Source organism: Indicator indicator, chromosome 5 (assembly GCF_027791375.1).
Source record: "Indicator indicator isolate 239-I01 chromosome 5, UM_Iind_1.1, whole genome shotgun sequence".
Classification (NCBI taxonomy): domain Eukaryota; kingdom Metazoa; phylum Chordata; class Aves; order Piciformes; family Indicatoridae; genus Indicator; species Indicator indicator.
The window spans coordinates 30,605,429-30,623,137 of record NC_072014.1 but is presented as its reverse complement, the minus strand read 5'-3'; the positions used below and the strand labels follow the sequence as shown (position 1 = coordinate 30,623,137).

At 39.2% G+C, this 17,709-nt stretch overlaps 1 protein-coding gene across 1 annotated transcript in view; it reads right to left on the bottom strand.

Moving 5' to 3' along the window:
- SLC49A4 (solute carrier family 49 member 4) overlaps positions 1-17,709 on the bottom strand; it is a 65,341-nt gene that overhangs the window by 42,193 nt on the left and 5,439 nt on the right. The window contains exon 2 of the mRNA XM_054381318.1: positions 2,811-2,904. Within this exon, the coding sequence (XP_054237293.1) occupies positions 2,811-2,904 (94 nt within the window). The remainder of the gene's footprint in view (positions 1-2,810; positions 2,905-17,709) is intronic.

Below are 17,709 nucleotides of genomic sequence, written 5' to 3'. Positions count from 1 at the left end.
TGTGTTTTACACATGACTTGGACAACTGGAGATAGCTTGCTGTTACATGTCAAAGCCAAGAAAATAATTACAGACTAGAAAGGAGCTTCAGAATGCACTTAGGTATTACAGGTCTGTGTGAGATAAGGAGCACAAAGCAGTCAGTATTAAATGTCAGTCCTAGCAGTGATTTCTTCATGCCTGTGATTGCTCTGATAAGTGATGGGCTTTAGAAGCTCTCCTTAATGTTAAATTACAAGATCTTAGGGAGCAGAGACAGCTAAGAAGTAAAAAAAAAAAAAAAAAAAAAAAAAAAATCCCTAAACCTGGCAAATCTTACGAATACTCTTGTAATTTCATGTATCTTAACTCTGATGAAATTATCCTATGGAAATCCTTCAGTATATTACTGCAGATTACCAAGGACTGAAGGACAACATTAAAGAACATGCAAAAGCATTTAAAGAAATTCCAGTTACACTGGCTTCTGAAATACAATATCAGCTTGTGTGTGATCTTGTCCATCTGACTGGCTCTATAATATTCCAACTGTCATGTTAATGCATATACACATTCAGAATAAATGCATAGTTTAGCACTCTGACAGTTGTTGCTAATGCATTAAGCAGTAACGCTCGTTTCAAAAATATCATTTTATTTGGTGCCATGCTTCAAGTAACTAATGAAAACTAGCCTGCAGTCTTAGTTCTCAAAACAGCACAGGTTACCTGCTGTAACATCACTGTCTGTACCATTATTTACAATGTCTCAAGAAACCTTCACTGAAAATCATCCTTTTGCCTCGCACGGTTAGTTATAACTCTCTGTAGATTTTTAATCAAACTGTGTAAAAGATCAAACTACCTCCTGAGGTAGATCTGCAGTTCTTGACCATTTCTTTCTTTTTTTTTTTTTTTTGTTAGTTTTCTTTTGGAATAGGCCAAGTAAGCAAATTTATCAATTTCAGCTGGAGATGATGTATATTTTCACAAAACGAATAAAAGGAATCAGTAATCTTTTCCATCAGGATTCTGCTCAGGGTCACTTTTATCTATTTTGTTTTTCTTCTATGTAGTTTTCATCATATTTATCATCATATTTTATACATCTCATCAGACTCTACACAGACGACAACCTTTCTTTCCCTCCTTAAAGAAGCTGTTCTTTGAGTGTTTCTCCTTAGGCATTTCATTGTTCTCCTACATCTTCTCACTGCAGTTACACTGAAAAATCTTGTTTAAAGGTGATCACAATATGTGGAAACTCTCCTTCCCACTCCCCAGATGATACCTCACATCTAAATATGATTTGGAAATTTCAGGTTTTTAGTTGTTATCCTTGCTTTGGTAAAGCCTAGAGCAGCACCAGGTTTTTTGGCATAAATCACAAATTAAAAGCTACAAAATACAACATATTTCACTGCATCTGGCCCATTCAAGAGATACATATTTAATCCAAGATTGGTCAGAATGGATGAACTGGATGTTAAGCACCTCTCAGCAGCTTGAGAAAAGGTCAAACAAGGGCACAGTGAGGACAGCTCCTCCTGGCTACCTTAACAGTACACGTTAACCTTTATAGGGTCACTGTGAAGAGTGACACAATATGGTTAGTTCAGCCTCCCCTGCTTAAAATCTTTGAACATCACACTGAAAAGGACAGTGCTGGGCAACATCAGGGACATCTTGAGTGCTTCCTTACATGCTCACTAAACACCTAAGAACTGAAATTGCCTCCCCCCTACTACACTGCCCTTAAGTTTACTAGCGTATTCATTACATACTAGCTTCTTACTCCTGACTAGGGCTAGTTTTACAATCAAGATGTTTACTACATTCCTAGTCCTCTCTCTGAGCCTTCTCCTTTGTCATATGCCTTCTACTTCACACCAAACATTTTCTTTCTCAACTTAAAGGTTTCCAAGAACTTGCTTTAAACAATACAAGGACTGCCTGGAAGCTGACTAGAATTCAAGGTGGGTGAAGGGAGAAAGAAACAACCCAACCTCAAAATCTTTTATAAATAAGTTCTGTTCTTAGTGCAAACATAACTAGCGAAGAGTTAGTGCTACTACTGTTTTTAAAGTAGAAGAAAAATGTAGTGATGCCTGTACTCCTTCCTCCTTAAGCATGAGAGGCAAAAGAAACTGCTTAAATGATCCATACTCCCTGGCTGTAGAAAATGAGTATGACTCCTACAGTTACTGAGGATTCCCAGGTTCAAGATATGTCAACAGGATAACTGAACTGTGGGGACTGTGTGATTTTCAGGAAGGAATGTGTTGCTATCACAAACTCTTAAATTCCATTTGTACAGAAGGCATTCATGTCAACCATGGAGAAAGCACTACTTTGGAATACAGGCTGAAGGAGACTACATGAAAGAAGGCCCATTTGTGTAAATTCATGTCTCACTGCATAATCCCATACATCCAGCATGAGAAACATTAACTAATTATTTAACATTTGCATACAAATTACATATTTTGGGGTTTTGTGGCACAGTTCCCTGTGTGATCTTGGGCCAGTTTCCGAACCTCTCTAAATCTATGCTCCCTTGTTTGCAAAACAGATTAATATTAGTTATGCAGAACAGGGTGACTGTTCTCACCCTCAATTAACTCAGGTTTGTGCGAAGAGCTTTCTGATCTTCAGCTACCATATAGAATAGGGACTGGAAAATTCATTTAAGAAGCATTTAAGTCCACATCTACACAACAAACATTTGGCATATCAAATTCCATGAAAATTTTTACTAACATTTCTTTGTAGCAGCAGCAAAAATTACATTAGCAGAAAGTATAAAACAGGTTTATTAAATAACTCACTCACTTCTTCCTGATTTCTAGGTCTGAAACCGGAACACATCTCAGGCCAGCTCCCAGTACCATGAGACAGGATGTTAGCAACACAGTTACCCTCAGACCTAGGATGAAAAAATAACAGTATTTTACAAGTTGTCAGCAATGTTGCAAAAAAAATATTGCCTAAATATATATGTATCTACATGCAGTCTCACAGAAGTAACACATCTCTCTTTCAAATCATAAACACTTTGGTGCTGATACAAATTACAGATACATTAGGAAATCCTATGTTCTTCTCCTTACTTACATTCTAAAACAACAAAGGCTTACTCTTGGCATTTTATTGTACAGGACTGTACATTCTTGGAAGTGAAAAACAATAATAAAAGTATCAAAATGTACAACATCCCCTTTAGAATTAGAAGCATCAGGGAACATACTCCAGTGTGTGATTTGAAATCTAGGCAGATCGAAAGAAAAACGTGGACCTGCACATTTTTCCCAGCTACTTAATGAGCACACCCAGAGCACTGTTACTGTTTTCTTTCGTAATGCAGATATCATTTAGTCCTGAAGAAACAACCATTTATTCAGGGAGAAAATGTGCAAGTATTTCTTTGCAGTCCTTGCAATTAGGCCAGGTTTTTGCTGCGCTCAGCTCAAATTGTCAGAGGCTCTACATTAGGAAAAAAAAGCTCCAATTGACTGATTTCTTGAATATGTTTTTCCTCATACTGCGATTCTTGCCTGAGAAACACTTAGATCAGAAACAATTTTACCTTAGTGCTGCAATTCCTTTTGCAAGCAGTTTACTTGCTGCTGCTGAGGTGTTTCCAGCAGCAGCAAAGGCAAGGAGAATGGTGACAGCTGAGAGGCTTAACCTCTAAAATGTTGTAAAATACCAAAATCATAAACATGCACAATTAAAAAACGCTGACACAGTCCATATCTGTTAAGTCATAAAACTTAAAACAACCTTATAGCAACAAGCAGAAAATAAAGGGTTTCCATGTTCTTAGCAGAATATAATAAAAATTATTACAAACACACAGTACCTCTAATCACAGAAATGTTAGGGGTTGGAAGGGACCTCTCAAGATCAACTAGTGCAAACTCCCTGCCAAGCAGGATCACAGAGAGCAGGCTGCACTGGAACATATCCATGCAGGTTTTGAAAGTCTCCAGAGAAGGAAACTCCACAAACTCTCTGGGTACTCTGTTCCAGTGCTGCATCACTCTCACTGTAAAGAAGTTTCTCCTCCTATTGAGGTGGAACCTCCTGTGTTCCAGCTTGTACCTATTGTTCCTTGTCCTGTCACTGGGCACCACCAAAAAGAGACCATCTCCTCCATCCTGACACCCACCTCTCAAATATTTACAGACTTCTCCTCTCAAGACTAAACAGCCTCCGTTCTCTGTCTTTCCTCATAGGAGAGATGTTTAGGTGAAAGTAGTAACTACCCAAACACAGATGGAAAAAGAAAAGTCCCTTTGATAGTTCATCTAATAAACAATTTCAATTTTCTAGAACTGTCAGAGAAGCACTCCCTCCATGTTAATGAATCCTGTAATTTGTACAATTCAACCCACAGCCATACTAAGTATTTTGTCTTCATGTGAATTTTATGGAGGGTTTAGAGCATGTATTTTATCAAATGATTTTAGAGGACAAGACATCACTTTGCTCTCATTGCAACAGCTCTTAGTGAGCTTCATTGATGAGTATGCAACTCCTTGCGTTGGAGATTGCACAAACCAACAAAACACAGCTAGCCTAGGACAACTCAAACAAAAAAGAAGTTAATGTTACAGGTTTCCTGAAATGGAAGTATGACTTCCTTTGACATGGCTCAGTCGTTAAAAAAAGGAATGCCACCTGCAGTCCAAAAGACACCTCAGATCCCTAATGCCTTGGAGAGGTATCATCAGTCAAGAATATTTGTTTCCTTAAAGGACTTCCAACACCTGCCCAGACTTACTTGCTTGACTCTGTGTTCAACCATCACGTGTTGCTGTTAAACTGGTTTTTCAAGTGTGGATGTTCAGAGAGCCCTAACGAAATGCCCAGATAATAAGGCTGCTCAAAATCCTGTTGTTCTTCATGTTTGCAGGACCACAACATAAGCCTTCGTGCCATGCTTAACCCCATATTACCATACTGCATATGTTGTGGGGGTAATTGTTTGTATCAGGATCACATATGTGATGCTTCTGCCTTTTCTCCTGGGAAATTAATCTCTGTTAGCATTGCTTTTGTGCATAATGAGAACGAGTAGGCAATGAGAATTAGAATTTCATTGATGGAAAATTGAAACACAAATCTTCTAACCAAAAAGTTGGAAGTTTTCCACTTGGAAATACTGCTGCAATGTTTCAGGAAAGCTTTAGTAATGTACATACCACCTTCTTATTTTCCATGTAAACCAGGGTCTTTTAAAATTGTATTTCACAAAACACAGCACATTCTGCCTTTCAGGAGACACAAGGACAGATACAGCCTGGAAGGTTCTGCTCATGAGGTACCACAGGAGGCAAAGGCCAGGTGCAGGCCCAGGGCACAGAAGTAAGTGAGTATTATACAGAAATGTTAAATTTAAATCACCACAAGACATGAGGAGTGTTTCCAGATAAAAGACTTACTTGATGCTAAATGTATTTAAAAACCAACCAACCAAACAAAAATGACAACAGCAAACAAAAAACCCCCAACCAAACAAAAACCAACCCACTCCAAAATAAGAAAGCAAAGACCAAGGCAATTAAATCTGCAGAAAAATTCCTTAAGAAAAACAATACACAATTCAGTGAAAACTGCGTTGGATGTCAAAGTCTTCCCCCAGATCTAAATTTAACCTTATCTTTAATATCAACTTGACATGACAGGCAACTAAAGAAAAAAAAAAAATCAGTTAAAGCCTCACAGTCAAGTATGTTTGATCTCTTCAAACATTCTTTGAAGTCCTCATCTTGAATATTATACACTGTAATGTAGCACTTCTAAATGTTTTGATCACACAGATTATGCTTTGGCCTTTCTTTTTTCCCCCATCTGAACATGTAAACACACCCCTAAAAATTCCTTCAGTTAAAGCTGCATGTTGAAAACGATGACACCAAACTGAACAAGTAAAAGACTGTCAAGCAGTGTGTTAGGCATTTTCTTTGCTAATTACATGATGTATTTCTACCTTCTAAGCACCCTCCCCTTTTATTTTACTTTACATTTTAGCTCACTGAATCCATCTCCCTTTTCATCTTTGTTAGAAATAGGTCTTTAATAGTATTTTTATAATTATTTCAGTGGTTGTGCTTTGAACATTGTAGTGGCCCTTAATCTGAATTGGACATCTTGTACTACTGCTCTGAAATGTACACCACCCCAGAGTGTTTCAGATAGCAGCATGCATCAGGGGAAAAATAAAACAAAGTAACCAACTAAGACTGAAAAAAATAAATAGCCTGTGAACCTTGGAAAAAGTATTTACTTTAAAAGATCTAAGTAATTTACACAACCAAAACTCTGAGTAGATGTAACTAATTTCATTAATTTTGCTTTGCAAATGCAAGTGCTAATTGACTGGGGAGAAGGTGGAATGGTCTGTGCTACAGCTTCTTAAAATCCATCATCCAGTTTCCAGGCCTTTTCTCTCAGAGGTTTCTGACACATGGCTGGAAAAAGAAGAAACTCCTATAAAGGGTTTTTCTGCCAATGTAGGAAGTTTTCTGCTCTTCAGAGCCTTTCTCCTTAGCTGCTCATTCCCACCCTGCTCTTGAAGAAGGCTCCTGGGCCCCACAGGTGTCACTGACTGTTGAGGGAAGTGTGGCCATGCTCAGAATGGCCAGATGTCATTGACAGCAACAGAAAAGTCTGAATTAGCGGAAGAAATTTGGTAATAAAAAGCTATATTAGACATCATTTATGAGTGAAACAGCCAATACTGTTCAAGTGTTTTGCAGCTAATAACATGGTTTGCTTTACCACTTCAGCAGCCCACACCACGTTTCCTGGGTTTTACTTAGTTCTAAAACAACTACCCCCAAACTCCTGCCACTATCAGAGACTTAACACAAACTCACAATCTACAATCTTTGTAGCTCTCCTGCAAAGCATATACTTTTAACCTTGTCAGGACCATGGTTGTACTAGTAAGTCTTAATCATTACCTGTGCTGGTAGGATATGCTGACCAGGTCTGGCCCCTGGGACGCTCCTAGCTGGGCCACTGGTTTCTCTCTGCTAGGAAAGTAGATGCTGCAGTAATGCACATGGCATGATAAAACCAGGGCCTCACCATCACACATAGCCCAACACAGAAAATGAGCAAAACCCAATCACGCTGCAACACAGACTCACGCAGGAGTGGGTGGCAGCAGCTGCCAGTGGCACCCTGCTGCTCTTCAACTCCCTCATAGCAACATCCAACCATAGGGTCCAATATATCCCCCACATGTATCCCCCACAACTGCTGCATCCCCCACAACTCTTCCAGCACATCTTACTTTTGAGATGCTTTCTAAAGTATGTGAAAAGAAAATGCATTTCACCCTCCTCTCACACTGCATTATTGATTTACAAGTCGCCCAGTAATTTATGTCCAGTTTAATAAGAAACTGTTAAAAAGATGTCGTACAGCTACAATTAACTCCTCATTCCAACTATTTGTACATTATCGTTTTGTCATTCAGAAATAAAGTATGATTAGCAACTGTTTAATGCTTTTGTAAGCCTTTATGAAGTATGAGCAACCCTTCACGCATCTGTTAGTCACCTGTTATGATAAAACATCGTAAAACACGACTGACAAACTGTAAAAATCAAATCCTTGTTCACACAAAACATATATTCAAGTCAAACTTGTCTTCACATGGAGAAGTGGTAGTTTCTACTTCTGCTGTCTAGTGGCAGCAAGGACCATCTGCGCTGTCCCCACATGAGGCCAGCACACAGCAGCACCTGTTTCCCCAGCTATTGCGACTAGTCCAGAGCATCACACAATTGGCAGATACTGTTTGGTGTCATCGTGTTGTCGTACTTTGCCGTGAAGCAAATTACAGTTGGATGTGCAGAACAGAGTTTATACCTTTCTATTATGAATAATTGAAGCTTGGCCAGAGGAGAGGCTGCCAGGTTCAGCCCTCCACCTGCCACTGCCAGCACTGGATTTCCCTCACAGAGATCACAGCCCCTGCTCCAGGATGCATTAACAAGGGGTTTCCTTCCTTCAGCTGCAGATACTATAATCAGTATCCTCACAAATAAACAATACAGCAAGGCTCTAATTAGAAGCTAGTGACATCAGCCTGCTGCACATTTCTGAGTATTTAAGGACCAGGCTGGACGCCAGAAGAGTCCCTCCTGGCACTGTACTGAAGCTTAGCTACTCCACTCTTATTTTCACTAAATCACACCTAGCTAAAAACACCAACAAACAAGCAAAACCAAAAAATCTTGTCTTCCTGCACACAGACCAGGAATGAAAAATTCAGTTTCAACAGACATTCTAACAATTCACTGTTAAAGTCTTCTTTTTCTTCCAATTTAAAACCAATTCATTTTTCAAATGAATTTTTGCTTTGCCTTTCTTGATAAAACAAACCACAGGCTCATGCATTTTTCTTTCTATGAAATTAACCTTAAAAAAAAAATCTTTACCTTTGGTTTCAATTATGCAAAGCACAAAGGTCCAAGTCCTTCACAATTTTTCTTTGGTCCTGGCATTATAAGGACCTGTGGTGACAGGACAAGGGGCAATGGTTTTAAACTACACTAGGGTAGATTTAGATTAGAAATTACGAAGAAGTTCTTTACTATGAGGGCAGTGAGACACTAGAATGGGTTGCCCAGAGAAGTTGTGGACACTTCATCCCTGGAAGCATTTAAGAGCAGGCTGGATGAGGCTTTGAGCAACCCAATCTAGTGGGAAGTGTCCCTGCCCACGGCAGAGCAGTTTGAACTAGATGATCTTTAAGGTCCCTTCCAATTCAAGTCATTCTATGAGTCTATGCTTTTTGCATCTTGTCTCATTACCCTCCTTATTCTTTGAGCATGATTTTTAAAATGGGTTTCTTTGCTGGATACCAATTCTCCATTTCATAGGATGAGTCCCTTTGTCTTCCTCCTTAATGTGTGCCTTTGCATTTAGCCATGATAAAATGAAAGCTTGATTAAACAGCTCACTTTGTCAAGGAATCCTGAAAGTTCTGCACTGAACTTCCTCCTTTACCATTATCTACCACTCTAGAAATCTCTGTATTTTAAATGTAATTCTAGCAGAATTATACTAATAGCTGTGCCATTTACTCTCAATAAGATCAGTTATCTTTGTCATGATTAAAATCCTCAAAAACCCCTGCTACCTTCCTACTAAACACAGTGAATAAGCTTCCATTGTGCCTGCACTTTGCTAAATTGATTACTGTCATTACAGAGGATAAGCAGCAATCGTCTTTCAGAAGCATCCTTGCATCAAGCAATAAAATGTTCAAAAGAAAAGAACCTTTTCACTGATGTAAAGACTTCATGGCTGATAATGTGGTCCCAATCTTTCTGCTAACACAGAACAAATTTGAAAAATCAGTGTATTGGGCCTGCCTCAAGTTCCACAAAAGCACTTGATTGCAAAGGAGCATAAGTTGTGTTTGGAAACTCAACAGAAAATAAATACACTCATGAGCGGCATCAACTACACATGGAATCAAGAAAAATTTGGAACCAAATACAAAGACTGATAACAACTGATACAAAGAGATAACAACTACCTGGTCATATGCATCAATAAAAATTTACTCCTAATTTGGTTGTCAAGATATGATGGGTTGCTATTAAGCACAACCTGGAACAAGCTTTCTCTTGGGCTACATGATGCTGATGCTTCTTTTATTGCCTTGTCTTTCGTAAGCTGTGTTTTCACATCAATTGAGCCCAACTGTTTCCATTCATTCCCCTGGCTCTACGTGGCATTGCCAAAACAGCAACCAAATCTCTACTGAAAAGGTTTAGGACTTGAGTATTTTTCTTGTGTTTGAAAATGAAGCAAAGCCAATTTAAGCATTCCACATGACAAGTGACAGCATCCTTCTAGTATCTAGTAGTAAGAAACATATAGGACCTGTCAGCAATGAAATAGACCCAAAGATACATTTCAATACCCAGTCTCATCAAGGATACAAAAAAAGCAGACCTTTTCCTGTACAAATCCTAAAACACAGCCCAGTTCTACCTTTCAAAGGAGGATTGCACAGCAAGCTCTACTAGATACTGTGCTCCAATTTCTGTCCAACATAAGCAAGGCAGACTGAGACCCCCCCCAGACATATTATGTGTTGGAAATCTCTTGAAACATGTATGTAGGAGTAAATGACCTTCAGAGGTCCTTTCCCTTTGTAATCTCTTACAGCTGCTATTACGGAATCTGTCAGCAATAGCTGTCCAGTTAATACCCAAACTAAGAGCAGGAGTTTGAAAGTTGTGACTTGATTTGTGAAATTTAAATTCAAGGAAACAAACTTTGTATGTATAAACACAGCAACTTAAGTAAAACAATTCATTTGGTTTGATGCAGACTTCCTAAGCAGGGTCAGAAACTGAGAAGCCAATATCCCAGAAGTGTCATCACGAGTGATGTGGGGGAATCTGCAGAGAAGTCCCTGCCAGATCAGGAAGAAAAACTGTTGTTAGGGTCCAGATCTGACCTGAAAATGAAGTTATTTCTGCTGCTCATGCTTTTTGAACATACACAGCAATGTTGTGTGCAAACCTAAAGATGAGTGCAAACACTGCCCCTACCTTCTATTCAGTGTAAATCTCAGATTAAAAACATGCATTCTCTGCATAAATGACATCATGTGAGTTCTTGTAAGAAAAGCATCACTCCCAGATTCTGAGGTTCGTTAAGGATCTTGTAAAAAATACCAATGTAACTAAGAGAATCAAAGCACAAAAATCAGCCAGCCAGTGTTTTAGAGAGAAGACACTAATCTTGAGGGAAACAACTGAACACTAACAACTAAAACAGGTGTAGAAGCTGCTAGGATATAATTGTGAGAAGTAAAACTAAATATAATGCAGTTGACAATTATTATGACAATCACACAACCTCTCTGCAATTCCTGAGCTGCTGCATCTTTCTCTACATGCAACCTGATTGTAAGGAAAACAAGACACTTAAGCATTCACACTAACTGCACCGTTCACTTCAGGTTTCTACTGTAAATGCTCTTCTTGGCTTATGGTACTTTTCTTATTTTTGATTCCTCCTTAACATCAATTAAAGCATATTGAAATCCTTATTTTTATGTTTTATATATATGTATGAATTTGACTACACCTGTTAGAAGGAATAACAGGCTATCACAGCCATGTCAAGAGGCTGCAGGGTGCTTTTGCCTCATTTGCACCAGTGAGGTCAAGCCAATGCAATCAGTGAACCCCTCCTGTTGTAAGATTTTCCCAGCATATTAAGTAAGCACATAACCAATCCTAAAAAGATGTCAAGCCTAATTCTGCAACTCTCCATTCCTCTACACTTAGTTGCTACAAATGTCATGACCTAAGTTCTTCTATGGTGATTTCGCTCCATTACCATGAATTAACCATGGTTGGTGCCAGACTATGCTGTGAACAAAAGGCAAGTATTTCAGACTTTGTGCAGGAGTTTAGAAGTTTAAAGTAATTCCGATTTTAAGAATTGAACTAGCTTAATCTGAGCTTTTGGATAAATGAAAAGGTAGTTTACTAGTATTGAAGTTTCCCCCCATATGTCAGCTAAGGTTTTTGAAGCATCCTAACAGTTTAACATCAACAATGGAAAAACAAATGGCAAAAGATGCTGATTAAAAATCTGCACTGCAAGTTTCTGCATGTGTTGTAAATTCTATTTACCAATCCAGAGACTGACATTTTGCCTGGACAGATAAACAAAACACTGAATTGAATGGTATTTGCCTGGAGATCAAAATGATGATTTTACTATCAGCTTTAGACTGTATACTGAAACAGCTCCGATTCTTCAATACTGTGGTTTTTGGCCTCAAAGGAGGACAATTATTTTAGCTGTTTATCAATATTATACATATTACTGCATTGGGCATCCGCTTTATCTGCGACTAATCCAAGTGCAATGAACCTCTCTTAATGCTTGCAGAGTGTGTCTGAAAAAAGAGAGCACTGGCTTGGGGCAGTGGGACCTGCATCTCTCAACATGCCTTATGAAACTGGGCAGGTCATTTATCTTTTGCTTCACTTTTCCCCCCCCATCCCTTTGCCTTGTTTATTCAGGCTATAAACACTTGGAAACAGGAGCCTGTCTCACCATTAGTGTTAGAAAGACTAGTAAATCAGGTCTTCTCTTGGCTTGGGGGTCACTGCAGTGTTTGGATACAATAAAAAATAAAACAAAAATACAATACAATAAAAAAGAGCTATTTGAGTGCTGTGAAATTAATACTCAAATGCAAGAGTTGTTATTTCTTCCTTCACCTCAGGTACCTCGCTTTTAGTCTCAACTCCACTTTTTACTAAAACACAAGGATTTGGGTGAATCATTTAATCTGTATTTGCCCTTTGATAAAGTGAAAAACTATGCAATGGGACATGTGCATGTATACGTGTGCCAGCGTATATATAAAGAGCAACTGACAAAAACAGCTAATAATGCAGTTGGAGACTAAATTTCTTCATTAATTTTGAAGCCAAATTATGGATGCTTGTTAACAAGTCGAGAGAAAGTACAAGACAACAAGCATTTGCTCTAGCTCTTGCTGTTGTATTGCTGGATGAACGCCGAAAACCCAAGTCCTTTCAGCACTGAACAAGGGGAGGGAAGCCTTTTCTTTCCCCACTCATTTCAAGGACTCCCGATTGCACAGCAGGCTTAATTACTACACAACTAACTACAGATCCTTACCTGTGGTGAAAGAGAGGAAAAACAATCTCTCTTGTACACACATCTATCTGGGAAGACATTCTGTCATTATCTTAGTGGTACTTGCCTACACCACCCAGCGGTGCATGACATTCTTCATTTTAAGAAATAGAGAGGCATTTTGATATATCACCAGAGTATCAAGAAGCAACCATGCAGCAAGGATTGGCAGCTATGGTAAATACTGCCTAGTGCATCTGCTAAGCAGGACACCGAGTGCAAAGTTTCTCCTTTTTACTATCCCTACTGCAAGTTGAGGGAAAAAACAGCCCTAAAATTCTCACTGATATAATATCCATGCAAGACTTGTGACTTGTAGGAAAGGTCACTGCAGCAAGCTTTCAATTTTCCTCTGTTTGAACCGTTTCACAGTTACTTGAACATTAGAATGCATTAGGTACTGTTTAGGGTGCACAGGTCATCCTAAAAGACACCCTTTGCAGTCCTGTAATGGGTTCTAAACCCATCACATTTTTTAAGGCTCCTGATCAATTATTAGGTTCACATGATTAATTAAAAATATAACAACTCCACCTTTCTTACATGTATCAAAAGAGACAACACTCATCAGAAATAGCCAAATAAACAAAAAGAGCTGCTGGACTTGAAGTCCCGTATTCCAGAAAAGTAGTATCAGACTGCAGAAAGCAGAAGACCTCTCACTTTCAAAACACATCATTCCCTCAAGCTGAGTCATATGGATGTCCAGCGTTAGAAAGAGGAAAAATCTAGAAATCCACTCTACTACAAATCTTCATGCGAAAGCTTAATTTGTAGCTTTTAAGGAAGTTGGGGTGTTGATCACAAGCTTCTGCAGCACTGTTATAGTTACAGCATGGCTACAGAGTCACAACAGCACATGCACTAAGAAGCATTAAAACCCAAAATTATGTCAGGAATGGATGGAATAGCTTGGAATGTCACCACAGAGAGATGGGCAGAGCAAGCCATGCAGAATTATAACTACAAAAATTCTTAAAGATACTTGTACCAGCAAGGTCTTTGATCTGCTCAGCAAAGGCTGTAACAGGTTGCCACTCACAGAATTCAATTTGCCAAATATTCTAACAAAAAGAATTACCCCAAAATAATTTTCCTTAAATTTACATCTGTTCACGGCATTGAGGGGGTAGGGGAAGGAGGCTGAGCGTTTGTAAATTAAGCATTTTTGTTTGACAATGTCAGACCATAGATTTTCACAACAGGGAATCATCTCAGGACCTGTGCTATGTACTATTAACTTCTTGAACTCTGAAAAGGCAAGAAAATATCTCCCAAGAAAATGGATCCCTTCCTACAAGTAGGGCATTTCTCACCAGAAGGAAAAAAAAATTAGGTAGAAATTGGCAATGAAGAAAATATCTGAACTTTATTAACAAGTAATGAACCTCATTTTTGCATTTTCTCCACAACTTATTTTTTTTCGCTCCTAAAACAGAACATGAAACTAACCCCTAAGTACAGCATCAGCAAAAATAAAGAATAAATTCTGGTTTATTTGTGCAATGGGAATGCTCTTAGTGCAATGTAGAAATCAGTAAAGATGGGTTAGTTCAGCATTACCAGCTGAAAACAGTCTTTCTTTGTTCATACTTAAGTTTCCTCTAACAGGAAACATAAACAATATCACATGAATTCTTTAAAGGAAACAGACTCAGTTTTCTTTAAAGGTAGCAGATTCAGCTTTTGCAGGTCAAAACCTTGTCTACCCTTTTTTCTCTTTAATGGAATCATAAAGGAATAGCTAGAAATTATAAATACAGTACATACATATAGCTAGCAAAATGAATGAAGTAGTTTCCTAAGTACTTTAGTACTTCCACAATAAAAATCTACTAGAAAGCCCAAAGGACTTTGTGGAATTACTGTTGTTGTTTATGTTATAGGAGTTAGCACCAGCTACCTTTATGTAGCACAGCTGCCACACTATAAAAAGCTTCTAAAAGAAAGGAGATGCAGCAAGGCAGTGGACAACATATTTTAAAGTATTCCGTCCTGTTGCATGAGGCTTTCCTGAAGGGATGATACACTGGGTAGGGGGGCCACATCCACGCCAGCATCCCGCCCATACCTCTATCATGCGGTCGCAACCCACGCAAGAAGGAACAGCCACCCTCTCCTGCATCACCAGTGCCTGGGGAGCCCTGCAGGGAAGCCAATCACTGTGGCACCTCAGGGAACAGAAGGGTGAAGGAAGGAGCAAAACTTGTTCTCAGGTCAACAAGAGGCATTGCCAGGCAGAGTTCAGAGGTTGGGTTGTGCAGACACAAAACACTGGAACCTTGCTGAAGGTAAGAACAGGTAAAAAGGGCAATTGTGTTCAGAGGCATTTCAACTCCTCACTTCAAGCAACTCTCAAACCAGTTCACAAAGGCCAGGATTGCTGATCTGTGGCTACGGCTGCAGGCACCTGCCATCCCCATCATTTTCTGCTGGCTGCCTAAGTCACATTTACTACTGCCACTTGCTCACTCAGTATTCTTCTCCCTGTGCCTCCTCAATCTTCCACCTTTCCTATTCCCACCACTCCTTGCCCTCATCAGTATCTCCCATGCTTCACCCACTACCTTGTCCCATACTCATCCCTTCCCACCTGTCCAAAGGCTTTTCCTACATCTGCTCACGTTCCTTTGAGCTTCTCATGTCCAACCTCTTCTACTCAACAAGCAGGAGGAGTGGAGGACAGGGGGAAATGAGAGGACAGAATAGGCATGCCACAATAGCAAGCAGACACACAGGTGAGGCTGCAGATAGAGAAGAACAACATGTTGGGTCAAGAGAAGGTTAAGAGGGATAGTAAAAATATGTGAGCAGAAAACAGGAGAGATATCAGGACAAAGTTGCCCGAACATTATACTCTGTGGCATCAACTTCTAAAAGCTACCAATGACAAAATACCTTCCCAGAGAGAGCTGTGTCTTGACCCAGTTTGGGGATGCTTAAGTGCTTTAACTTTGCTTGTGTTAGCAGCTGCATTATAAAAAGGGATTGTATTCTACACCAGTAAATTATTTCCCTATTTATCACTCTGTCAACATCAAGGTACAGCAAGTTAGAAACCCCACACTTGCTGTGCCTTTTTGGTACTCAGTTTACCAAAGCCTCAAGATAACATGATCCTCAGATAACATGGCCATTACTATTCTCAAGCATGTTGAGATTTCACTTTTTGACACACACACAAAGTTATTTTTAATCCCACATGCAGTTTCCTGATACTCTCCAGTATGTGATGTTTCAAACTGCTGTCCTAGCACCACTGCTACAGCTGAAGTGTGCGACGAGGGCAAAAACCACAGCAGTGGTGTAAAGCTCAACAGTATAAAAGAGAGGAATCTATGGAAACATGGTACAGAGCAGACACAGTGGGTGACACCATGTAACAAAACGGGCTAGCTCCAGAAAAGGACATCCGTCTACAGCCATTATTGATGCTTTCAATGCAACCCAGCCCATCAGGAGGTATGGGAAGTGATGCTAACAATCAAGCTAGTATTGCTATGACGAATCATAGTGGCATCAAGTAATACAACTCATCAGATCCTAATTAAACCACTCTACGTTGCTAATCACTTTGTGCATCTCAAGTGGTCTTTTCCAGCATGCCTGACTCCAGTGAGGGTGGGCCAATCAATTCTCTAATGAGCCCTCACTTCTGCACGCACTTGCACAAATGCTCCGTGGACTTTCATGCAGCCACAGTACATAAAATTAAGCAACAAAAGCTAAGTTTTGTTCAGCCTTTCTTTTCCTTTTATTCTGATGGTGTAGAGAAAAAGTACATCTATACAAGAACTCATCAAAATAACTTTTATAAAATCAAGCTGATCAAATATCTGTTCTACTGGGATTTACCTATATTCAGCTCTCTAATTGCTTCCTTCATTTTTCCACATGAAAACCAATACTTCATCTAATTTCTTCCAAGATTTGTTAGCTTAGGAAAATTAATCCCTTTCACAGAATTTGATAGGTGTGGATCAGTATCACAAAACAATAAAATATGAGTCATTCATAGCATTCAGTAGAAGATAGCTACAGAATGGGATGAATAGCTATTTTCCTTCAAACTTCTTTTGCATTTGGTTGAAGTGCATCAAGCACTTGCCTTTTCACTAAATATATACAGTTCTCACTTCAGGAATCAAGGTATTCCCTTCCTCTCTATCCCTCTTCTATAACAAACAACAACAACAACAAAAAACCCCCTGAAGGATTAAGTTCACATTATGTTTCGTTAAATCCAAGAGACTATTTTGCTGCTCTTGCTGGAGTTAACAAGACCTTTGCCATTAACATAAACGACACTGAGCAGAATCAATTGTTTATGATGAGATTAATCTCTGTAATCCCACCGTATTTCAGTGGAGCACAAGAAACATCACACTTTCCCTTCTCACTGGCTCCTTGCCATTCCACCCACATTTTCAGATCCGTAAGGTTTCCCATGGGTATTTCTTTCCTGCATGCTCTACTAACCTACCAAACTCATAATGTCTGTATAAACCTCTTCTGTTGTTGAAGCATGTAAATCCTCTTAGCTTGATCTCACCAAATGATATTAAAGTCTTACAGCCTTATGCTGAGCCTTATCCTACGCATCTTCAGTTGAGGCTCATGCTTGAACTTGATTCATGAATTATTAAATTGGTCACTTTGAAATATTGGCCACATATCTTGCAGTCATGCATCTCAGACAAGAAAAGTCTGTTTCTGAGATCATGACAATAATGAGCTGAAAATGTGTTTCTCTGCGCAGGCTGAAAACTCTCAGACTTTAAAGGTTAACCACTCATCTATTTTTGTCCTTCTGTTAACCCAAAACTCCTATATTTATGATCATTTGCGAAATGGCAGAACTATGACTATTTCCATTAAAAACTCTTCATGTTCTTGTGAGCGCCACCATGTAAAGTACTTCACGCTATCTATGCCAACAGTGATATTTATTAACAACTTAGACCTGCTTCGGTTTTTCTGTGTTACTAGTGCCATGCTCCAA